Source organism: Rhodofomes roseus (genome assembly GCF_022264815.1).
Source record: "Rhodofomes roseus strain CIRM-BRFM 1785 chromosome Unknown C8Q71scaffold_29, whole genome shotgun sequence".
Lineage (NCBI taxonomy): Eukaryota > Fungi > Basidiomycota > Agaricomycetes > Polyporales > Fomitopsidaceae > Rhodofomes > Rhodofomes roseus.
This window is the reverse complement of record NW_025952985.1, coordinates 434274-459187: the sequence shown is the minus strand read 5'-3', so window position 1 is coordinate 459187 and position 24914 is coordinate 434274. Positions and strand designations below refer to the sequence as shown.

General features: G+C 54.6%; 6 protein-coding genes across 6 annotated transcripts; 2 read left to right on the top strand and 4 right to left on the bottom strand.

The window, feature by feature from the left end:
• Positions 1-951: 951 nt before the first annotated feature.
• Positions 952-2831, bottom strand: C8Q71DRAFT_727318 (uncharacterized protein; the record flags this gene model as incomplete). Its single annotated transcript, XM_047921843.1, has 8 exons — positions 952-1135; positions 1252-1331; positions 1547-1604; positions 1842-2070; positions 2112-2161; positions 2412-2485; positions 2623-2749; positions 2782-2831. The coding sequence occupies 8 exons, from the start codon at positions 2829-2831 to the stop codon at positions 952-954; spliced, it is 852 nt and encodes a 283-aa protein (XP_047774123.1).
• Positions 2832-5159: 2328 nt separating this feature from the next.
• Positions 5160-5450, top strand: C8Q71DRAFT_687744 (uncharacterized protein; the record flags this gene model as incomplete). Its single annotated transcript, XM_047919820.1, has 1 exon — positions 5160-5450. A coding segment is annotated over one exon (291 nt), but the record flags the coding sequence as incomplete, so codon positions are not given.
• A 1044-nt stretch (positions 5451-6494) lies between these two features.
• C8Q71DRAFT_862302 (uncharacterized protein) lies at positions 6495-7275 on the top strand (the record flags this gene model as incomplete). The annotated part of the gene is made up of 2 exons (XM_047928015.1): positions 6495-6547; positions 6621-7275. The coding sequence occupies 2 exons, from the start codon at positions 6495-6497 to the stop codon at positions 7273-7275; spliced, it is 708 nt and encodes a 235-aa protein (XP_047774121.1).
• An 890-nt stretch (positions 7276-8165) lies between these two features.
• Positions 8166-13739, bottom strand: C8Q71DRAFT_716265 (uncharacterized protein; the record flags this gene model as incomplete). The annotated part of the gene is made up of 5 exons (XM_047921090.1): positions 8166-8678; positions 8795-8919; positions 8979-10910; positions 10966-11947; positions 13086-13739. The coding sequence occupies 5 exons, from the start codon at positions 13737-13739 to the stop codon at positions 8166-8168; spliced, it is 4206 nt and encodes a 1401-aa protein (XP_047774120.1).
• Positions 13740-17293: 3554 nt separating this feature from the next.
• On the bottom strand, positions 17294-20465 carry C8Q71DRAFT_862300 (uncharacterized protein; the record flags this gene model as incomplete). The annotated part of the gene is made up of 10 exons (XM_047928014.1): positions 17294-17347; positions 17403-17767; positions 17826-18216; positions 18268-18861; positions 18912-19209; positions 19277-19603; positions 19657-19736; positions 19802-19948; positions 19999-20268; positions 20322-20465. 10 exons carry the CDS (start codon positions 20463-20465, stop codon positions 17294-17296), a joined length of 2670 nt encoding a protein of 889 aa, XP_047774119.1.
• A 430-nt stretch (positions 20466-20895) lies between these two features.
• Positions 20896-24329, bottom strand: C8Q71DRAFT_716276 (OPT oligopeptide transporter; the record flags this gene model as incomplete). The annotated part of the gene is made up of 18 exons (XM_047921092.1): positions 20896-20931; positions 21001-21072; positions 21135-21191; positions 21248-21534; positions 21594-21654; positions 21707-21750; positions 21807-21869; positions 21926-22007; positions 22061-22248; positions 22305-22414; positions 22483-22577; positions 22693-22759; positions 22826-22868; positions 22943-23228; positions 23279-23336; positions 23391-23676; positions 23732-23885; positions 23937-24329. 18 exons carry the CDS (start codon positions 24327-24329, stop codon positions 20896-20898), a joined length of 2382 nt encoding a protein of 793 aa, XP_047774118.1.
• Between the last annotated feature and the right edge of the window lie 585 nt (positions 24330-24914).

The window sequence follows — 24914 nt, the reverse complement described above, 5'->3', positions numbered from 1 at the left end:
CCCCGCGTTCAACACGCACACTCAGGCTGGTACGGGGGCCGTCGTCCAGGTCCAGTGCTGGTGCAGGATGAGCAGGATGAGATCCTTAGTGAGCAATATCCGACGTTTAACGCAACACGAAACACAGTCTACAACGACGAATCGGGTGCGTCTTTAAATGTCTATTACTGATTGTAATCTTACACAACTTGCGAGGCTTAGGTTCGAAGCCTTCTCGTGCGGCACGTCCTCCTTCACGTCAGCGTCAGGCTATTGCTATGCCCGGAAACTCGACCACTCTACCGTCGCAAGCTCGGTCACACGCACGGGCTCACTCCGCGAGCTATGACAACGACGAGTTTGATTCGTTCAGGCCGACTAGTCAGTACCCGAATGATCGCGCCAGTGGTGCCGGAGCGCGCACACAGCATCAACGGAAGCCTCCTGGTAAGCGTACCCTGACTGCCTCTACGCCACATATTGACTTACAGAATATAGTAGCACACCGGGAGCCTGCCAAGGTAGCAGAAGAGTACTATGAGTATTCGGAGGCTGGTCCATCGCGACACAGGCAGCGGCCGCCGAGCTATAGTGGAGCCATAGCGGGACCGAGTCGTCCCCATGTTGGGGCCATAGCAGGACCGAGTCGTCCCCAACGGGGACAGGAGTACTACTACACAGATCATTATGGTCGTCCCGGAGGGACAGGTGACTACGACTATGGGGATGAAGATCAGTACGACGACTGAGTCCCGTATAAATGCAGCTATGTATTGACACAAATAGAAATTTTATTGTTCACATGCCGTGAGGGAGCTGAAAATGCCGGCAACTCATTGTTGGACCTATAGAATACGTCCTATGTACTTGGCTTTGCTTAGAAAATACTGCCCCGGCTGTGACGAAGTCGCCTCAACGAGCGGCGTCGAGCGCTTAACTGTATGCTCAACGGCGACCGCCTTGACTGCGATGCTACTCGTCCACCATGTTGCGTGTATGCCACCTCTTGCGCCGCCCACCTCGCTTGTCCTCTATCTTGCTTCCTATCTTACTTGCACCCAAGTCTGAGGCTCGCTGAGCGCATACGCTGGCGCGCCATTTGCACACGCAATGACCGCCCCACTCACATGCTCGAGCCTCGGGGATCTTGCGCTCGCTGACCAACCGAACATACACGGAGCAAGACAGGATGCAGAGACAGGGAAGGAGAGACCACGGAGACGATGAATGCAACCTGTGTGTGCCAGTAGCCCAAGAAGACCGCGCACTCACCAACTCGGGTTATGAGTCCATACATCACCTCTGCGCTGTGCACGGTAATACGGTGAGTTCAGAGCTTCATCTAATTGTTCCTATAGTTGATGGATCCATGCAGTTAGTTCTCTTCAAATTCGTCAGTGCGCCCATGCGCGTCCACCGATCTGCACCTCAACTGACGAAAGGCCACAGGCTGCGTTCAACGCGAAGAATGGACCCATACATCTGCTCAACCCGACAACCCATCCGCTCGCATTGTCTCGCCACCCCCGTACGCGTGCATCACGAGCGCAAGGCCCAGGCTGCTCACAAGCCGCAGTAGTGGGCCCATCACAACGGAGGACACTGCGAGGAACCGTGCTGGAGACCTACCGATGCAGTCCGGCCAGGGAGAGAAGTGAAGCAGGACGGTTCGACAGTCACAGTAAGTGTCCCTGTCCCCGGGCCCTCGGTGCTTCCTTCCCCCACTCTCCTCGGTGCGCACTACGTGCATGTCCGTCTGCTGACACACTCCTCTCCTTACCTCGCAGCCCTGCGCCTACTCCTCGCCATGCCTACTTCTCTGATCGTGTGCAGCTGCCCTTGTTCGATGCACCTGCGCCTACACCATGCCCCAGCCAGTCGCTGGTCGCCCGACTGCCCTGCCCTGTCTCGACGCGCCCGCTGTCCCCGAACACAACTGCTGCTGTTGTGCTCGATCCTCAAGCATGTTGCGCGCCTCCCTTGAGCCCGCGTCTACATCTCCCGCGAGCCCCTTTTTGCCGGTGTCCTTGCTCCTTCCAAATCCGCCCGCGCTGCACCTCCTCCCACGCGCCAGACTCGACACCAACGTGACTGAGTCCACAAATGAACCGCGAGGCAGTGAGAGAGCTCACGCACTTCGTAAAGTTCCACTTGCGCGTCGCCCAGAACGTTGCCCAGAACCCTTTAAATCCTCGCCGGCAGCTGACGAACAAACAACTGGTACTGAAGCTCGACCACACTGCCAATTGCAACGCGTGCACGCCCAACTCATGCCTCCGCAAGCACAGGGATCCCATTGGCGAATGAGCCGTGCACAACATGGTCTCGTGTCCACGAAATGTCACGGTTGTGCGAGGAGTCACGCGGTATGCATTGACTAGGAGAGCTGTGAAGAGAAAAGAAGGACGAGCCCGGTGAGTCCCCTCATCCACCAGCCCTCATCTTCCTCGCCCTCATCTTCCTCGCCCTCATCTTCCTCGCCCTCATCTTCCTCGCCACCTCCATTCTGCCCGCGTCTCTCATACGCCAGTCACTCATCCCACTCTCGCTCTGGCGGTTTCCCTTGCTGTCGCCCTTGTACCCTCACTCCCCCTCGCTGTTGCCCTTGCGTCCTTTCTACCGCTCCGTCACCGCTGCGCTCACCCTCACCCTCGCAATTGTTTTCGCGCTCTCATTTCCTCGCTCCCACCGAAAGGACCTGAACGTCAGGACGGGCCCCCGAAGTGCCCCTTGCTTCAGAGCAGGAGCGACGGCGAGGTCCTCGACACCGCTACGACACATATCCCAAATTTGGTTTCCTACCTTACACCTCCAGCAACTCCGCTTGCCTGCCGGGATGGGAAGGACACCATCGCCAGCGTAGATCACGGGCCGTCCAGGCCATCTCAGGCGGAGAATCCGCGCATTTGCAACTTGCGGCGTTGCGCGACCATCGCCTCCACTAGTGTCAAACGTGAGCTTGGCCCACCCTCCGGCGATTGTTGACGTGAGTGTTCCCTATCTTGCTTTGACGGATACTGGACCGTTTCAATTGCCTCCGATTTCCGTAGGCTTTTCGTTCTATGGCTGATCGTCGATGTGCAAGCTCCCTCCTTACCAATAGATACTGGACAGTTTCAATTACACGTAACCTTCAGTTTCCATAGGCTTGTCGTTTACGGCTGATGGCAAATTGCCATATTGGATGGGGATAGAATTGGATAAGAGGATAGGATTGGGTACATAAGGGCTGAGATACAGGATTCATATAGGACAAGATTTGATACATAAGGGCTGAGATATATCATTCATATAGGATGAGGTTTGATACGTAAGGGCTGAGACATAGGATTGATACAGGGTTGTATTGAGTATATAAGGACTGAGATACAGGAGTGATACAGGATAGGATTGAATACATGAGGGGTCTATAGGATTGCTATGTGATAGGACTACATAAGGGCTGGATGGACATAGGATTGGATTGGATACATGTTTATGATGTGTGGGATGTCCAAAAAACACAGGGAATACCTCAATATGGTTGTGATAACACTGAGGGAGTACCTCTGCATAATGTATGGGATGTCCATATGACCGTGGGAGTACCTTCGCATGATATGTGGGATGCCCATGTTGCCAAAGGGAATACCTCAGGTGCTACATGGGAAATCACCATGGGAGTACCTCTACATGATATATGGGATGCCCATATGAACCATGGGAATACCTGTACACTCCACGGGATGTCCATATAACAGGGGGAGTACCTCAATATGATTTATGGGAAGTCCATATGGCCTTGGGAGTACCTGCGGATAATGCATGGGATTTCCAAATGACTACGGGAGTACCTTCATATGATGTGTGGGATGCCCATGTAGCCATGGGAATACCTCTAGTGCTGTATGGGATATCCCACGGGAGTACCTCCACATATGAAATGGGTTGTCCAAAGCAACCTTGCCTGTTATGTGGGCTGTCTATAGGACCATGGGACAAGCTTGGTACAAGCATTGGGATGTCCACAGAGCTACAGGACAACCCTCACAACCCTGGCATGGGATGTCCAAAGCTATATTGGACATCCCTTGGTAGCATCCTTGGGATGTACATTCTGCTGCGGTACTACCCCATCAATTAGCTGTGGGATGCCCATAAAACGTAGATTAAGGACTTGTGGGGTATCCATGGGCATTCATGACAAGCCCATAGTCAACTTAAGATTGTATTACAGAGAACATGTGTATCCATATAGTGATTGCTCATCATGTCATGAGTATGCTAATGATAACAGGAATCACATACCATACATACCATACAATGATAAGATGTAGCTCACCAAAATTAGACATCATAAGTTGAGGCATGTAAGATAGGGCCATCAGCAATTGTCCAGGCTTGCATAACAATCAGTGCTCAGCTGTGAAGGCTGCAATCAGTGATCTGAAAAAGGTCCATCTGTAGACCTGGAGGAATCCTTTAGCTTCACATGCCAAGTCTCTCATTGTGATCTTGTGGTATACATCTGCCTGTAAGACAGGGTTCATCTGCAACCATCCAACGTATTGGGCATGACCAGGCTTGGGATGAACCATACAAGGCAAATTGAGTGGAAGTGCCACCAAAGCATACTCTGAGCATGGCAGTGTCATGGTGCATGGAATGATGATGTTGGTCTACCGCAGCCGTCAAATCTACTGGAAGTGCACCAGAAAGCAACAAGAAAAGGTTCAAGCAAACATGACTGCTCACTAAAAGCTAGAGCCTCCCAAGAAAACAAAATGGTGCTAGCTACAGCCAATCCTGGGAAAAGGATGTCCCAAATGCCCCCTGGCACCCCGTGACCTGTGACAAAGTGGTGGGAAGTACCAGGAAGCCCACTGGGCATTGTGGCAGCATGCCCTAGAACGGGCTGCCCACAATGGGACATCACAGCAACTTGGGACGGGAATTGGGCAGAAATGGGCCAAGCCCATAGTACATCCCAGCACCATGTCCCATATACCTGGACATACCTTCCCAAATGAGGCAATTAGCCCCAACCTAATGGACAAAAGGATAAGGCTAATAGCCCCAGTACAGGGGGGGCCTGAAGTGCTACTACGAGCAGACGAAGACCGCCTTGATGTTGTAGTACCGGTGGTGTGTTCGCCCCCTACCATCTCCCGTCCTATTGAATTGACTTGTCGGCGCAGGGTATCATCGGCATCCTCAACGTTCAGCACAATTGTCACAAAGGTAAATGTGAACCCACCGGAAGAAGACAGCGGCAACAAGAGCGAACACAGACAGACATTGAAGAATCATACATCGAACACAAGGACGAGAAGAGGTACATTGTCAATACGCACGCTCTGCACAATGCTGCTCTTCTACGCAAACTCCTACCTCGACACCTCACCGCTCCTGTTCCTCATATCAAACCCGACGAACGCAAGGCAGCACATCACGAAATGGCTGCTGCGCTGAGGACCGCTCAGGATACTCGGCGCGCGAAAGAGGCCAAGGCGCGTTCGGAGAAGAAGAAAGCAGCTGCTGCTGCGAAGACCGGAGCACAACCCTCAACAGAGGATACCCCTGCAGACCCTCAGCAGCCGTCGACAGACTCTCCGATGGCAAGTACATCGGCGGCAGCATCGAACAAACGGCCGCGCTTGATGGATGACGAGGGCGAGCCTGACTTGGACACTTAGGGAGAACGGTGAACGGCGCATAGGTACCCCACAGCTTAGCTGTCAGATAAACATGCATTTTTGTATCTCACTGTGAATGAATACCCTGCGGTCGCCCTGTCCGCAGGCAGAATCTGCGCTACGCCCATTGCACCAGACTGCAGCATCCCGCACTTGCTCGGCGCTTACGACACTTCCGCTTGCGACTTGTGCTTAAACGTCGTGCACTTCCTTACTGCGACCACCATCCGACCCGATACACCCCTGCATGCCGCCGCCATCGCATCCACTCAAGAACTGGCTCCCACTCAAGCGGAGATAGGGCTTCACTCTGGCCTTCGGGACGAGTGCTGACCCCCCGCTTGAGGCCATGTTCGAGTGCGACTCGCCAACTGCTTGGCCCAATACCGCAGACCCTTCGACCTCTCAACCCCGTCTCAAGACACCGTGATGTAGACCCGTGCCATCTGGGATGAATCGTGACGCCGTTGGCTACCATTCGTGCATGCTTGTTCCCCTTCAGTGCATTAACGTCGGGCGCGCGGCGTACGCTGGGTGGTGCTGACGGTCCTCGCGACCTTCTCGGGGCTCAGCGCAACCAGTGCTGAGCGTTGGCGGAAGCGGAACACCAAGCAACAACGACATTGAAGGTCCCAGCCACTTCAGCTGGTGGCGGCAAGTTAGTGCAGTCGGACGCGCGAGTGGGTGTGATAGGACTCGGAGGGCACAGTGAGCACATTGCCGTTATTTAATGATTTCCTCTGACCCAGGAGCAGGAGATGACAGCCTCGCGACGCAAGGACTGTCTGGGTCACACTTGCAGTCGAGTTTGGCGACGGCACCACAGACTTTCCACCCAACATGCCGAGCACGCCCTCCTTCGTCTTCATCCCCAAGCCCTCGCTCGTGCCGCAGTGCGCGGACACACCGACGCGCCACGTGCTGCCAGCTGTTGTCGCCCGGCTTGTTCTGTCATCGACCGGCCAGCCTCGCAGTGAACCCGCCTGCCCCCACTTCTGTAGAACTGCACAACCTCGCCGTCATTCAACCTCACCTGCCCGAGCGCGGTGGCGACTCGCTTGTCGCACGCCCGGATAGCTCGCACGCCCTCGACTCATCATCGCCCATGACCTCGTCGGCGTACATCTCCCGTGACCCCCGCTCGTGGTGCGCCATCATCCTACTCGTGCTGAGGACTGCGCTCGACTTCGCTGAGGCTAGCGCGAGGCTGCCGAACGACCCCAACAGGCTTGTCACCAAGGGCGAGCGTGCATGGCCAGTATGCACACATCCAGCATGCACGACCGTGCCCCGTACAATTGACGGGCCCCGCGCCAGGTCCATCGAGCCCAAGGCGAACTTCGACTGGCCTGCGATGTTCGACTTCGTTGTCGGGCGGGGCAGGCACGAACGCATCTCCATGTGGCCGTGCTCGTCATTGCTGGTGGTTGCGAATGTTGAGGAGAGGTGCAGCCGTGACTCGCAGATCGCATCCACGTTGCAGAACGCGGTGGTGCACCACGCGGCCTTCCACCCGTCACACCCACCATTTCCTCCTCCTCCTTCGTCCGTCCAGCAGCCCACGCCCGCACCGTATAGCCCAAACATGTCGAACGCCGCCGAACGACCCCGCGTGTCGTGACCGCGAGCGAGTCATTGTCTCCGGGCGTGACGATGAGGTCTCACGAGTTCTGGGAGTGCCTCGGGGACAGCGCGGCTGAACTGCCGCAATGGCTTGCGGAGCCGTGCATAACTTTCACGCACCCAACTCGTCGTCGCCCGCGCTGCCGTCGGCGCGCATGTCCTGCGAGCGCCACTCACTTGCGCTGAGGCCGACGCTCGACTTCGCCGAGGCTAGTGCAGAGTTGCCGAACCACCTAACAGGGTCGTTGCGGAGGGAGAGCTCGCATGGCCTGCATCGTCGCCCTCATCCTGCGGCCTCTGCGGCTGCCCATCCCCATGCCCGGAGCACTGGCACCGAGTACCGAGGACATCAAACTTGTCAAACCGGGAGTGCGAGCAGGTGTGAGACTGCAGGCGACGCCCGAGCAAACTCCGTGGCGGTCGACCGCCTGGCAGTGACCGTGTTCGTCATCGCTGACGGCGCGGACGTTGAGGTTGTATGGTACATCACTGAGCATTATGATACATTATATTTGGTGGAATGGTCGTTTCGTTCCTGTCCCTTACGGTGCACTGTACAGTAGTATACAAGTGGTTGAAATCTGTACCCGATCATACAGCGTTGCGCGCTCAGGTGTTAATCCCAGAACACTTCATTATACCAATATGTATGCATCCGGCCAGGGGGCGCCCGGGACGCAAATTCTGGAAGGTAACCCCTCGTACGCTGAAGCGAGACCCCGGGAACCAGTTGAGGGGGGACCCCCCCAGATAAGATTAGATTAGCCCAATGCGGAAGCACTCATACATCGCACAAGCGCGAGAGCGCGACGCGCGTCCCACGCGCGTCCGTCAGTACATCGCTATTAGCCCTCCCTCAGCTCTCCTCTCTCTCCGTCTGCCAGCATATCAACTCGTCTTGGCTGCCTTCGAACGTGGCTCTCTCACGACCGTCGACTGTCCCCTTCCTCGCTTCTGACCGATCTGCAAATCCTCCATAACCTGTTCGATTTCGTCGCTGTCCGGGATCTCGAACTGGTCGCGGTAGCTCGTCGTCACCTCTCGGTCGATGTTCATCAAGACTTCCTCGGATTTCGTGATGTGCATGTCGAGGAGAAGCTGCGGTGGGATGATAGGCGGTCGGATTGCATCTGCAGGGCTGTGCGCGGTGAGGAGATGGATCAGTGTATTGTACTTCCATATAGTCTGTGGTTGACCAGCCGAGGTTGATGGGCATAGCGGACAATGTATAGGGACATTAGAACATGGCGAATTCTTGCTCGACTTCGATGCTGGCCCATATTTCATCTTGGTATGATGATATTCACAGCTCGAGTGAATGGTCCGTGAGTTGCCCGTCTTCACAAGCTGCGTGACACATTTGCCATCGCGTCCGCACCAACCGCAAGGCTCAGTGCCAATCTGCGCGTGCAGGATATGTAAGCACATGACTATGGCAATGACACCAGACTAACCTCGATCTTTCGGGGCAGAGGATCAGGTACGTCGCGCAGTTCGTATAGTAGGTGCTGTCCTACATGGTTCCGCATCCGAGCGATGGTCTCCGGCTGCCCGCAAACAAAACAGGTGACTTTGGTGGATCCAGACTTCTTCTCCACAGTTAACTCTGCGGGAAGATCCACAACCACAAATTTCGACTCGTCTAGCACGTTCGCCGTTCGTGAGTAATATCATATTATATGAATTGAAGTTGTTACTTACTGGTCTCGCCGCGAACACTAGTATATGGTAACTGAGTCGTCTCAAGAGCTGGTAAGACCGCAACGCTGGCCATGAGCTCTTCCGGGCTTGATCCCAGGGCCTCCCATGCGATGCTGAGCGCGTCATGTAGCTCAGACGCGATGTATGACCACGTTGTCTGTACGTGACTCGGAGATGACTCGGATTCGGAGGCTGCGTCCAGGACATGCGGCGGGCGGTCTGAGTTCGACTCGCCGGACTCAGGCTGGGCGGTGGTGTTTGCGTTCGCAAGCTCTACAATTTGGGCACTCAGCGGATGGATCAGGTAGCCGGGGATGAGCAAGGTGTGCTGCTTTGTTGTGGCTTGCTCGCTGTCTGACTTCTTGATGCCAGAGCGGACATATTGCCTCGTCCAGCGCCAGGTGTCAGACCCTGTCTGTTGGGATTCTGCAAGCTGAAGGATCTGGACCTCTACCGTTACGGCCGAGCCATCGGATCGCCTGAGATCATCAACTTCGAGGCTGGTAAGCCAAGCAGTCTCGCCTTGCCGCATAAACTTCATGATCTTGACGACAGCAAGACATATGGTCCCCGACTCCGAGATGCAGACCAATGTCGCCGCAGTGTCGCCAGAGCGGATGACGCCTTCGCCGTTTACGTCAGGTGCGTTCCATTTGTCTGTACTACACAGCGCCTCGAGCGTGACACCTTGAGCGCGAAGCGTCCGCATCGGGACTTTCTTGCCCCGATTGGACGTCAGGAATGTGGCGACAACGGAGGACTTCAAAAAGCGTTTGTCGCCAACTTGGATGAAGCGTCGGGTGTTGTGCACAAGTGGTGACTCCTCCGGTAGGTTTGCACTGCCATTTGCGGCTTGGATAGTATCCGGGAGGAATTCATCAATGTCCACTCCGGGCGGTACGTCGTTGAACTCTTCTGGTTCTGGAGCAGCGGGCTCTGATTGAGGTGGATCTGCGGCATTCCCAGCGTCAGGGTCTCCTGGGAGTGGGGCGTCGGTAGAAACATCGCCTTGGCGCTCCGTGCGGTCGTCGTCTTCTGTATGCCGTAACCCAACGTACTTGCCCTGTGGACCAGGGCGGAGCAGGTCGCGCACGCCGTCAGCAAACAGGGCACCAAAGTCCACGTGTCCTCCCTCTCCGAAGTACTCTTTAAGGAGCGCAATCGCATCGCGGCGACCCTGTGCCCACTCGACCTCCACTTCGACATGGCCGACTACAACATCGCCCTTCCATGAAGCTGGGTTGACGTGGTCGACACCCTGTGCATTGCGGAGATTGAGCCGCCGATGTCCGCGATCTAGGTCTGGATTGCGCTCGAAAATTGAGCTGATGAGGGCACTGACACTGAGTTTCTCGCAGAGTTGCAGGATATCGAAGTTCCGGCTATGATCTTGTGTGCGGCACTCGGAGAATAGGCGTTCGAGACGGTCTGTACCTTCCAGGATGATATGGAACGGTACGTCCTTGTCGACAATCTGCAGCCGCAATGTTGTAATGACAATATTTCGCACGATTGCCTGTGAATCGGCATAGAGGGCACCTGTCATGAACGAAGTTCCATGTCGTATCCACATGGCCGCGATTACGAACGCATAGGTGGCCAGTGACCGGATCTGCTGCGCGAGGCTGTAGTCGATGGACGTGAATGGCAGAACAAAGTACCCAAAGGTCCGCGCGAGGAACGTGAGCATCTTGCGTCGATGGAGGTGGCTAGGTGACGTCGAGGGCTTGGCCTCTGTGCTGAGCTGGAGGATTGTCTGAATGAGGGTAACCGCTTTTGGTACGTTCTGTTTGTCTGCGGGATCAAGCAGTTGACGTGCTTTGTCTCCATTCATTGCAGGCAAATCTTGGAGATGTTGGTAGACATCGAGTGCCTGGATGCTTGTGTCGTGTACCAAGATCCCCTTAGGATTCCGCAGCAGAGTCGCAAATCCTGCAAGATCATTGTTAGTACACGGATCAGACACTCATGCGATATTGAAGCATACTTTTGATAACATGCTTTGGATCACAGGTGGCTATGATGCCGTCCGATCCGCACGCCATGTTCATGCCGGTCATCCGCACGAGATGGGCTCCGAGCTCCGAGCTGTGAGGTATCAACTCGCCCATGCACAGGTCAAACTTAGCCCGCCGGAAAGATGCCTCGCCATCGCTCCCGACGGACCAGATAGGTCCCTGCAGCCTCTCTCCGTATGGATGTGACTTCCAGGCATCCAAGAAGGTCCGGAGCCAGACGCCAAGGTCATTACCCACCTCCGTCTTGCAGGATGGCGAAGCGAAGAGTGGCGTAGCAGAATAGTGATCCGTGCGTGCGTAAGGTGCTACAGCCCCAATCGTTGCGTCCTTCCCGTAATGACATTTTGGAGTCTCCCCGTGTAGTGCATGCTCGATCGCCTCGACATCCTCGATGCTGGTAACCCGCGTACCGATGTCTGCTGAGTGTTCACGACACAGGCCTACCACCGAATCGGAAGCAGGGAGGTAGCGACACTTCTCCTCAATCGACACCCCGTCAAACATCGCAATCAAGCCTGCGCGCTTGTTGGATGCATATACAGGTGCAGGCAGTTTGACCTCAGGCGCCATCAGGCGACCAACATTGCCGAAGACTTCATGGTTTGTCGGCGACTTGACACAGGGAAGAAGCTCGGGTACGGGGTACGTCTCGTTGACTGTCGATGGGGATGGTAGTCCAAGAGACTTGTTGAGTGCGTACAGGAGCCGTGGGCCCCCCAGCGCTTTTGCCAAGAAGGCGATCTCCAGCTCGCGTGTATCAAAACGCCCTCCGGGACCGCGTGGCTTGTAAACCCCGGCTATTGCACGCTGAAGCTGAGCAAGCAAGTACCGGGGACTTGACCCATTTCGCAGCGAAACAGTGAGCAGCTGACGAAGCCGCTTGACATCGTTCGACGCAAGTAGCATCGTGAGCCGCTGATGGTCATTGATACGGCGTTCCCGCCGAGCGATCTTCTTCTTCTGGTTGAACGTCTGTTACATATTATAGGTGAGCACTGAGCGCGCTGCATCAGGAAAAACACTTCTAACTTCAGCAGTCTTGAATGAAGAACACCTGATCTTATTTAATCTTTCACAACTTGTGTTCCTCAATTAAGTGCACTATGTGCATGAAGACTGCTGAAGTTGACTATAGTACCTTTGAGAAACTTGTCTTGTCCCCAAGTTGGAAGATATGCAACTTTAGTTCTACAGATTAAGACACATAAGTACACATTAGTTGGCAAATGACCTCTTAACTAAAAAATGTGCATGATGAGATGTCAGATTGCTCAATATGAAGACTTCACCAAGATTTCACCTGACAAGTCAACACATACTATATCTGGCAACAGTAATGGGGTACAAATAAAGATTATTTGTTTTTCCCTGTGGTTATGAGTATATTACCCTACTTACAACAGATGCTGTGGTCAAAGTCATATTGTCAAGGATTTGGACATGTTTGACCTGTTAAGGGTGAGAGACAGCAAAAGAACATTTAAGCCTGCAAAGTGAGACAAGAAGCCTGCCCTTGAGCAAATTATGAGTCTACACAAGGTCTGCAAGGCAACAGATAGTGCCAAGAAGAAATGAGGCCAGTCTGAGAGCCCAGGGATGCACAGGGGCTGGGCTAACAGGGGGCAGCAATTGCAGATTTCTCTAAGTCCAGAAAGATAGTCAATATAGGTTATTGTAGAAGAGAACAAGCACAGGGACCTATGGTGTAGTGGTCACAAGTTTGTGCTGGGAGTGTGGGAAATTAGTTTAGCAGGTCAGGGGTTCAATTCTGGGAAATGGCAGATTATTTTGGGTGACATTTTGCATCTAGGATGCCTGTTATGACAGCATATGCACAAACACAGCAGAATCATGAGAGAAGTCACCCCAGTAATGATGAAAAAACATCATTCTTGCTTGGAATGAGTGTTTACTTTGGTTACTTAATGGAACTTAAGTAAGACAATTTAAGAAATCGACTTACCTTAAGGCTCTTGTGGCACATAGTGACACATAATGTCACTTTTGGCTCTCCACAAGACCACTTAAGACACGAATGTTTTTCCTGATGTGGCATGCATTACTAGGTACGGTATGTAAACTGGCATACCTGTAACTGGAGCTGACGAATTTGTGCAGCAAGCTTCGTAGTAATAGCAATGAGCTGCTTATGCGTGAGGTACTGGTACGGAGTATTCTTTGGTGCGTCACCGTCTGCCCTCTCTACAAAGCTGATGTACTCCGGTAGACCCGGGATCTTCTCGCATGATGCGCACTGCGTGGCATTCCTCGTCTTGGCATATCGTTCGCAAGAGGTCGAGCGCAGACGTAGCCAATTGCGATTGCTGATTCCAACAAGCTCCCAAGGGAAGGTGCGTGTCTCGTGACGATGGAAAGGGTACGTATCCCAGACTGATCCTGGCGTCCACCGCACGAGAATTCCCTGGCACTTCGGGTGCTTAGGACTTGGTGAGTCCGAGTCGTCATCGGAGTCGGATAGATCCTGCTCAGGCTGCGAGCCCTCCAAGTTGTTGCCAGGTTCCTCCAGATGATCATCCTCCCAGTGCCATTCCCTCACGTCATCATCTCTCCAAGTCCTTGGCCACCGAGGCGTGCCATCACTCGGACGCCGCGATCCTTGTTGATCAGTTCGATCTGGATGAGGAACATTCGAGGTGTCACCCAACTCGAATAGTAGATCTGCCACCTGGAGCTGGCATACTGATATATCAATACTTGTAGTTACAGTACGGCCGTGATACATGTATGACTGTGAGCTACAGATCACACCTTATAGGGCATGCCATGATATATCACAGCTAGAGTCTCCAATACATAACAGCTGAATACAGCACTTACCGCATCTGGTTGCATTACTAATCGTTGATCTGCTCACTTACTTGCTGTATATGCACCCTGCCGCCAATCGAAATGGCGAATGACAGCGCGCAAAGGAGACAGATGTCATTCAATGAGTCGTGACGCTGTCGTCAGTGGCCATGGATAGTAGATCGCGTGCACTGCGTTGACCTTTCCGGAGGGCGGGGGTTGGGCGGGGGCGCGATGTGCTGGCACCAGCAGATCCGTGATAATCGGGGTGGTCGGGGCCGCGTGGCGGGCGCAGGCACGCGCGGCACACGAGCCGGCAGGCGGGGCCGCGTGGCGGGCGCATGCAGGCACGGCATCAGCCGGCGGTTGGGTTGTCACACCGCTTTCCCAGATAGGCGTCTATGACGTCACAGCAGAAACACGTACTGTGCGCCAGGAAACACAAGAAATTTAGACATTTGTGTTTGAATTGGTTTAAACGTGATATAACGCGCGAGTCATTGTGGTTTGAGCTCGGTATCGCCTAGCTGTGGCGCTGGGCGCCACCGCCGGGGCACCTGCCTGATCTGGGAACATTGCCTGATTTGGCTGCATTGTGGCGTTGTGCGTGCACCCTTCAACAAGACAAATGACACTATATTCCGGGCTCGTATATTACAATACTGAAGCTAATTATATATGGGTAATAAAGCTATATGTCAGCAGTAAAGGAATATGAGCATTGTGCGCACAATGTCGTGCCGAAGTGAACCGAAGACATCGCTCAGCCAATCAGGGAGCGGATAACGGTCAGCGCAAATCTTTACAACACTCGTTTGGCAGTCATAGCGGCTGAAAGGCCTCCTTTTGGCACAGATGTGGTTCAAACATACTGTAATATCCCGATCTTGCTTATAATTGAGTGGAGAAAATTTACAAGCACCTGCCAGTCACGATATTGTGTTCGAACACGTTCACTGCACCAGTGAACTGCAATAACAGTGCACTGTATACATTGAATGTTGACCTGGGCTGTGTAACCTACGTTTTTCGGTGAGCTTTTGCTATTACATAAACTGTATCACACACTGAATCTATATTTCTCGTAATAATACGAATACAAGGGCTGTACAACCCTCCATGTTGTGTTTTCTACTGGGAGGGTGGCCCGGGCAGTGAGCGCTAACGCGATCTACCGCGATCTACCACGATCTGACGCGATCTATGGCATAAAACCTCATTCTGTCGGAAAGGGGTTGGGAGTATATATACTGTCAGGTAAAACAAGCTATATCTGGCTCTATTGTATCAATACCAAGCCTGGCCGACCCTCCATGTCGTATTTTTGTGGCCTGCACGATAGATCTAACGCGATCGACCTCGATCTGCCCGCCTCGGCTATACCGAATACGGTAAAGTTCAACAGCGCTGCGCGCCACTACACCTCAATCGCTTTGTACCTTTTGCTCCTCACATTCTAGGTCAATGTGTCATTCATGTTGTAAATACATACTCATCCTTGCTTCTATTAAGTTGTTCCTATATACTAGCCAAGACGAGCATTATTGTAAGCAAACCGTGACCGGACGCTTATGTAATACTACCGCCGGGTATAGCCGCGTACCGCGTGCTGCCAGTCCAAGCGGTGAAGCCACGTACATAGCCAAATATAGCTGCGTCAGAACCGCGCACTGTGCGCCGTGCCACTGGCCGTGCGGAACGGGGCGGGTGCATCACACCTGCCAGATCCATGCCCGATAATACCCGCCAGATCTGTGCCAGATATAGGCATACCAGCGGCGCATCAGCCGCGCGGTGCGAGCACATGCTCACACTGTGCTTTGATACATTACAGCTACATCTGTAATGTATTCTGTGATACATTGACAGGCCTCGTTTGTGCTACAGGCATACATGTATCACGGCTGTACTGTAATTACAGTCTCCTGATGTATCAATATGACCTTTACGCCTGGATCTGCTGCATGAGGGCCATGAGGTAATGGGGTCAGTCACTCGTCATCTGACAGACAGCCTGAGGTACAACCTGCAGTGCGTGATGTTGGGGTTTTTGGAAGTGATGGGATGTCGTGTAATCCTTGCAGATGAGCCTGAGGCTCAGAGGGACTGACGCAGTGGGCTGATGGCCCAGCAATCAACGGCGACGCCGGGATCGAACCAGAGTTTGGGACAGCGGATTGTGCAACGACCCGCGGCGTTCCAGAATGCATCGGGGACTCGGACTGATCAGGCTTGGTGCGCTGAGCTCGAAGCTCGCTCGAAAGTCTTGCTGCCGGTGTAGGGCGCCGAAGCTGAAGCCTGTTAATGGCTTCGGCAGCCTGCTCTCGTTCATACTTCTGTCTGTTTCTCGCACATTGCGGTGTGCCACGGTGCTGATTGATTGGCGTGGGATCTGGGCGTTCGTCTCGTCCAGAAAGCGTGATCCATTGGTGGCAGAGATCGCACTCAACCTCATGACGAAGGCTGATAGAGTTGATTCGAGTAGTCCTCAGATCCCCATTGCGGAGGATGATCTCTTTGGGCTCGGGAGGGGGGCGTGGGTGGGACATTGTGGTCGTCAAAATCAGAGAGTATAGTTACCATGCACTATATTGATTCTATTGCCTTGATAATACTATACTAATAATTCGGCATGCACCGCCGCCTCGCTGTAGTTGGACTAGACAGCGATAGGTACGATCTGGATCTGATCACGTGTACATCCTATTCTGGCCATGACCAAGCTTCAGCTCTTGTTTGTCGTGAATCACTGTCCTACACACTCCTTTTATGCAGTCAGATTGGGACTCAAGTGTCCTACATTGTCTTCGCCCAGTAGCTTCCACTTAAACGAGCATATACTACAGGAGCAGCGAAAACCGTTGGAACTTCGCCCGGAAGCTGCCATCAAGACCCCGAGAACCGGTCGGGGGAGGGGGACCCCCCCTAGTTGCTTCCACGGAACGTGCTCCCGGGTGCCCCCTGCATCCGGCCCACAAACCACTGCAAGCTCGCGCGGAGGGCTTACATAAGCCCAGCTGTATACAGTGGTGCGGCTCGCTGTACATGCTGGCTTTCATTGTGGCGGACACCCTGGCCACACGACAACGTACGTGGGCCTATCCACCTGGTACAGACAGCTGTTCGAGGTGTATGACACCTCGGCCGCCCACCTCTGTCTACATCGGCCGTCCATATCAGCCACACGTGGACCGGAACTGGCGGTGTACGATACTTCAACCCTTTGAATCTGCAGACTGACGCGGACGGTCGAGATCAGGCGAGGACGGTACTACGCCACATCAACGCTAAGTACTTATTCCAAATTGTCAGAGAAGCCCCAAAGTTCCCTTCAGTTTCATGGCACGCAGCCAATACAGTGCAGCTGGCTTCGAGCTATGTGCCGGGAAATTGCTCGCATCCGGGTCGTCATCATAGTATCCAGCTGCTATATACCCACATTTACAAGAGAGAAACAGCACAGAGGGGACGTGAAACCATCACAGTACACTAGGTCTTGGCAGCGCCGGTGTGTTTCTTCTGCTGCTTTAGTGCAGCAATCCTCTGGAGAACGATCAGTCGGATGACAAGCTCAGTAAAGGTCTATCATTGAACGTACCTGCTTTCTCTCCTCCTTCCGCCTCGCCATCTCCGCCGTTTTCTCTTCCTTCGTCATCCCCGCCGTACTCTGGGTCTGTACCTTCTCAGGTGCAGGACTCGCCGTCCTCTCAGACGGCGTAGGCGATCGTGCGTTCGGCGAGAACGTTGAGATTCGGCTTGTAGGTGGTGGGGACCGTGTGCTTGCCGCGGCTGGTACCTTCACAGCGGACGTCGGTTTCGGTTGATGGATGGGTATTGTTAGTTGTGTTGGGGCAGGCGACGAGAAGCCCCAGTCGTCGCTTGGCGAGAATGCACCCGGTGGTGCGTCGCCATCGAAGCTCAGATCCACAACCGCCGCGGGCACCGGTGCACTCTCGAATGCACCTAAATGCGAGATTCGGTAAGCATTGAGGTTCGCATCATGAAGAAAGGATGCACTCACTCCAATCGTCCTGGTCTGCGTTGACGTCTATCAGGTCGTCGTTGCCCCATGGGTTGGAACTTGACTGCGTTGTATCTTCACTCTCTGCCTCCGCAGCAGCCTCCATCGCCCAGTCAGACAAGCTCGTACTTGTGGGGACCTTATTCGCCCCGAGCTGCATGCCTTTCGATTTTGTAGAGGAAGTGCCAGCAACGCTGGTTGGCCGTGGGACAGCTGGTGAGGATAGGGTCGAACCGAATGGCGCTTTGGGCCGTCCGAGGCCGCCAAGAGTGCCCACGGAGCCATTGAGGCCATTCGTGGGCTGGGACGAGAGCGAGGCAGGAGGAGGTGCCGACGTCGGACGAGATGGAGCAGCGCCGTCAATGACACTGGAGAGTTCGCCAGCAGCAAGCTACAAACATGTCATGAGAGGGCGCAGGTCATCAGATAGGGATATGCAAACCTTCTTCCCAAGAGACGAGATAGCCCATCCAGCGAGCGCACCCGCAGCCCCAGCCGCGCTGTTCACGAGCCCATTCGAGCCAGGGGACGTCGGCGGGAGGTTGAAGCCCGGCATGTTCTCGTGCTCCTCGATGGCCGTCTCTGGCATCGCCGCGGCGTGCTCCTCAAGCTTCTTCACGAAGAGCTCGATGGCCTTGAATGCCTGGTCGCGGACGAGCTTCTCCTTGTCGATCATCGCGAACGCCATGTTTGGGATTACCTTCGTCGCGAGCTCCTCCGTCTCAAAGCATTCCGCGGTCGCCATGAGCGCCATGACTCCCGCGACACGGCAATGCACGAACGGATCCTTGAGCGCACGCGTGAACGCGGGCACGAGCACCTTGCGCTTGGTGTTGTATCCGAGCGTGGGCCCCAGCCGGCCAATGAGGATGCAGGTGTTCGTACGGATGGAGGCTTCGGGGTCGCCCTGCATCTTGGCGAGGAACCGGAGGAGGTCGTTGTTGAGGATGCGGTCGTTGAGGTTGTCGGAAAGTAGGATGATGGACTTGACGGTAGCCTCGCGAATGATGGCGACTGTGTCCGAGAAGCCATTTTGCTGAGCATATTGAGCCAACATAACAGACACTCGTAGATGAGAGAACATACAAGATGTGGCCAGATCTTGTCTACGACAGTCTTCTTGTCAAGCTTATCGGCGTACTCTGGGAGATGTTCAAGTAGTGCAAGACGCGTGCCGCGATCAGGGCTCGCGAACAATTTGATCAGATGAGTAAGGATCACAGAGGAGTAGTCTTGCGGCGGTACTACTTTCCCCATCTGGAGTACAAGAGGCAGGATTGCGGGAGCAGATGCCCCGCCAAATTGCAGAGCTGAGACAAGCGAGGGCAGCACTTTGAACGACACGAACTCTGATGGAAATGACGACGAAGATTCTTTCAGCGTCCTACATTGATCCAGTGATCAATTAGCGTAGAGGTGCAGAATGACATGCTACTTGCTTTAGTAGCGACGCCTTCTCTGCTTCACTGCCTAGGCTGAAGTTATCCAGCCCTGCGCATACCTTGACGAGGCGGTTGTTGGCAAAGAATCCCGAGCTTTCACCTGTGACTTCTGCCATGCCGAGCTCAAGGAAGTTCTTTGGCGTAAGACGCGCCTTTGCGTTTGGGTTCAGCAGTCGCTTGAAGGAGCCAAATAGTGACTGGGGTATCGCTCCGCGTGAAGCAGCAGTGGGTGGGGGATGTGGCGGTTGTGCAGTCGCTGGCGGAGGTTGGGTTGGGTTGAAGGCAGAGTGGATGAGAAGACCTAGTGCATAGGCATCTGCGACTGCTGGGTTCTGTCTGCAACGCAAGGTGAGGTTCATCGGAATCGGTAGGATGGAATGCTCATTTACTCTTTTAACGTCGACCAGCCGCCCTTCTTCACTTCGGGGGGTGCACACGCATTCGCGTCGGGCAGCAGGCCGCCCATGGTCTAGAGGCGGGAGAAGAAAATATATTCATTTCGGCACGACCACACATCAGCTGCGTACTACGCACATAGAGAACTGCCGCATCATCTTTAGGACTACTCAACAGTTCGAACCCGCCCAGCTTCCACTCCCCTGACGCAGAGATGAAGATGGAGTCCACGCGTATGTTCCCGTGCGTGGAGGCCGCCGAGTCATTTACGAACGCGAGAGCTACCTGGTGACTGTTCATGCGTGAGTTCAACAGAGAAGCCGTGCGAGACGAACCGAGACACGATGGAGACCCCAGAGAAGCCAGTCTTCGCGCTCTTGTGCCGCCTTCGAGGAGTACTCATGCACCGCTGGCGCCAGCGGTCGGACGCGTTCGGTCATGATGTGGATGGTGCTGTCCGTCTCTACAACGTCCATGAACCTGAGGACATCCGGATGTCGGATGGTCCGTAGCTTTCGCAGCGCGTTCTTCGCGAGTGGGAACACGTTCCGCCTGCCTGGTTGGTTTGCATCGAACTCGAAGATAGACACAGGCGACCCATCATCCTGGAGAGTATAGTGAGAACAAGCTGTACGGCAACTGCAAGTGAGACGCGTACACGTTTGGTGCCTTCGTAGAGCGTCCAGATAGAGCGACCGTCAAATGCAGTAACCCTCGTGCCAGTGGAAAACGGAAGCGTGAGACCAGACTTCTGCACCAGCGACGAGACGGCAGCCGATCCAAGGGTCCTGAGGTAGTCCATCGCAGAGGTCGCCTACTGAACAGAGAGGGTCGCCTACGACAAATGGCACAACGTCGAGTGCGTAAGTGAGTCGGAGTCCTGTCCAAGTGCCTCGGACGCAGGCGGCTCGGATTCGCCACTGCCCATCGCGACCACGTGCACTGCTGTACGCGCTAGGTCCATAGTACGTGTAGCTGAGGCACATATGCAGTGCTATCTAGTATGGAGGCTTCAGACCTCCTCGTCGCCAACGCATCCACTCCGATGAGCAGGAAACACCAACATTACCCCGGACAGTATGCTACAATTACAGTACACTGCATACAGCTACACAGATCTTTACAAGTCCGCCACTATCGCAACGTACTCCAGTCATGACACATCCATGTAGGTCCCAGCACATATGATCACGACACTACTCTAAACATCAAGAGTCCAAGAAGATATCGCATTATGACGCTTCTTGCCCTGTTACTTTACAGTAATCCTGCAACACACGAAGACGTGACAATCAGTACCAGAATGCGCATGCTGCACGCACGATCACAGGACATACCGCATTGCCTACAGGGTTCAAAGCCCAGTTCGGGAAGTTCACAGCGACGCCACCGGCCCCTGCTAACGCGAACTACGTGCATTGTTCCAATGAGCACTCGTACGACGAGCCGTCGCAATATGTGAAGAACGCACCGAGAAGATGAAGACGAAGATTTGCGAGCCTCCGTCGACAGCCGCGCCAAGCAGGTACTTCAGACAAAAAACAACCATCAGCATCCATAACCCAGCGCGAACTCGGAACGCACATTATACTTCCTGAACCAGCCCGCATGGTACCGCCGAATATAGAAGTGTGATGTGAGGCCAACGACCATCCACGTGTTGATATACCCGTTCGTCCCGCCCGCGAGGTCGCCGATGTTGTACGCCAGCACGGCGGTGTTAATCAGCGGGAGCCAAGACCACTTGTACTTCTTCCAGAGCAGCCAGGGGATGATCGGGAGGGCGAGCCCGATGACAAGCCCGAGGGGCACGATGAAGTAAGGGCCGCTGGGGCCGTAGATCTCCTTGCCGAGCGCACCCCAGAGGATCGCTGTGGTACGGGTGAAATCAGGATTAGGAAAGGGATTCGGAGGAAGAAGAGTAACGCACCATTCGCGTTATAGGACTGCACTTGTTGGCCACTCCAGACGCGAGTACCTTCGTTCTCGAGCTGTACACTGCCATCAGAGTACGTTCGTGCTATCTTCAGGGAGCGCACATACCAGAATTTTACGTTGTTTGTTGACTACATCCTGCATAATGACGTCTAAAACCCAGGGACTCAGCACGCTCAATCCAGCCGATTAGGTCGATCACACTGACAGTTGAACAATGCTCCGACGACCGTGCCAGCCATCTGTACCGAGAATGTCGATCTCGGGGGAACTGCAAATAGGTGAAATCAACAACACGTCCCTGCTTTCATCATCTTGACGACCCACGCTTGGTGTACTGGCCGAGCTTCAGGTCGCTCAACATCGACGTCGCCTGCAAGATCGCCTGGCTCGAGTAAAGCTCGAAGTACTACACCGCCCGATTAGGCGCTGCCACATCCGAAGAACACCAGCCGAACGCACCATGTTAGCCTGAGACGATCCGGGGACAAGCGCCGCGCCCAATATCTGGAAGAGGTTCTGCACGATGAGCTGCACCGCCGAGATGGCGTACATCGCGCCATAGAATGGAAGAATAATGATCGCGAAGATGAGTGCGACGATCAGTGCCCACCAAGGGAGGCCCGACTTCTCCGTGTAGCAGCACACCACTGCCATGAGGTCGTTAACGATATAATAGGGGGATGAGGGTTGGTAGGAAACACACTGGCGGTGACAAAGGCGGCGAGGGTGATCGCGGCGTACCACCACATCGGGACCTCCTTGTAGACGGCCATTTTCTTGTAGTGGATGTCGTCGATTGGCTCTCGCTTGATGCTAAACGCGCAAGTCAGCACCGGTTTCAAACACGCATAGTCCTAGCAGGGGAAGGAAACACCCACAACTGAGCGACGAACGCGTCGTAGATGTCCTTGCCGTACCAGAGCGCAATGTGCACGATCGTGGCGCCGATAGACAGGTTGATGCCCAAGTTGTAGATCTACCATTCAGCCACACGAACGACAGCATGACAGGAGCGGATACACCGTCGACGGAACATGTCAAGTCGGCGATCAGTCATTTAGCGGCGATCGCAAGTGAGGTGAGTCACGTACGACGGTCGACCCGCTCTGCCAGGGCTGGCCGTAGATCTCGAGAGCGGTCTTGTTCAAGGACTGATCGCTGATGAGGATATTGGTGAGTGATTTGGGTAATATGTAGTAAAATGACATTCGAGAGGAAACATACGCGTTCAAAATCAAATTCTGGTTATAGACCGTCCCATTCTCAACTGCGCACAGACAAGCACACGTCCATCAGTCACCCACGACCCCAAACCAGTCAAAACACACAGCCACCACTCACAGAACAGATTCTGCGAGATGAACGGGAAGTTCTTGCTGTTCCATACGTTCGTGGCGAAGACCGCGGGGAGGATGATGTAGTTGAGCGCCCAGCCGACGTAGGTGGAGATTTGGGTCGAGAGTGGTTGGTAGAACGGCTTGCTCGTGATGTTCGCCCAGTCGACGCCGAACCCGAGTAGGCCCATTCCCTCGTTCGCTTCTGCGCCTCCGAAGATGTACGACACCCAGTCGCTGTTGCGCGCGGCGAGGCAGACGATGTTGAAGGACCCGAGGAGGGGCGCGATATACTGATAAGGCTGTGAGCAGCTGTGCGCGCGAGGTGAGAAGGATGCGTTACCTCCGGGAACCACTCGTAAACAAAGATCGCGCCAGTGACATACCAGAAGAAACGTAGGCTATATGCGGGGTAAGCGCGTTCTCATCTTGCACAGACACCTATGCAGACCCACCGCTTGCCCTGGAGCATCTCGCCCTTGCTCCGATGAAGCACATCAAACAAATTGACATAGATGAGGTTCTGCGGGTACAGCATGACGGTGGGGTAGACGAGAAATGCTCGGAACATGCCCGCGAAGCCGTAGCCAATCAGCTGGCTCGCGAGGAGGGTGAAGATGGCGTTGCCGGGATTAATCGTGATGTTGTAGAACAGATCATCCGACGCGAAGACGAAGCACGCCGTCGCCGCCGTCGCGGCGGTATTTGACATGATCTGCGTCGCGACATGTTCCTTCAAATCTGTGGAGAGTTGTGAACTCTGTCGAGTGATACTAGTACCACTCGGAATACGCACTGAAGGGGCCGGGGTTCAGCCAGTTCCAGAAGGCACTGCCAGTGTGGTATTTGCTTCCTGGACTGGGGATGATGAACTCGAAGACGCGTCCCATCATGTATGCGATGAGCTGCAGAAACAGCGGCGAGACGTTCAGCACCTGGGGACGGAATTGCTAGAGGATCGTCAGCAAGCAGTAGAACAGCCATGCGTAGTATCGACTCACGAAGAGCATGCCGAGCACCGACGCGAAGATGGCGAGCCCAATGCCAGTGAACCACATACGGAATGTGTGGATAGGAAGGTCCGGGTTGTCGTCGAGACTGATGAGGATTTTGGCGAAGTCCTCAGCGGTCTCAAGGACCTTCTCTTTGCCGCCATCGTCGTAAGGCACCTCCTCTATGTTCGCGCCGACGTCGTCCTGACCGCTGCTCTTCTCGATGTCGTCACTGGAGTCGGTGGAGCCCGGGTACGCGTTCTCCGCGAGCTTCTCGATGGAGGGTGTGTCGGGGGCGGGGTAGGCATGGCGGTGTGCGAGGACGTTGCCACCGTCTCCGACGAGCTCCGCGACGGTGTCGGGACTGTAGATGGGCGGGTTGCCGACCGTTTCTACGCGCATGGCTACGTCGGGGGGATGGGGCGGACGAGAAGGCCGAAGGGGGATACTTAAGAGACTGGCTGGCGCTCGATAAGGGGTGTCAAGGCGAGGGTGACGGGGACGACGGGGGTGCATCATCACCGGGCATGTGGCTCTGGATCTGTGTCTGTCGCAATTCGTGGGCCGGGGCAGAGTCTTCTCCATCAGCCGTTACGTCAACCACTGAGAACCAGCTTCGTGCGGCTTCTCCCTGATGCCCACGCTTCGCCGCCGCCCCATGCGCACAGGCCGTGCCGCACCGTCGTCGACGCTGTTTCGCACAGCATTCTGCACGCGATGCCCGGCGAAGAAGGTCTTCTGTGCGTGTGGATCGACCGGGAGAATACGCGGCGGTGGAGCGTCTTGGTGCGTTCACATGGATGCATACCGGCGTCTGGCGTGCTTGTTGGGTATCAGCGTAAGCGAACCCAATTGTCGCTCACCGTAAATAGTACAATCGCCCTCCCGGGTTGCCCGCCACAAGTAACTGAGTGCCAGTGCGTCAGGAATAGAAGAGCGTCAACCGCATACGAGGTCGAGGAGCCGCGAGGAGCCTCACCTTATGCA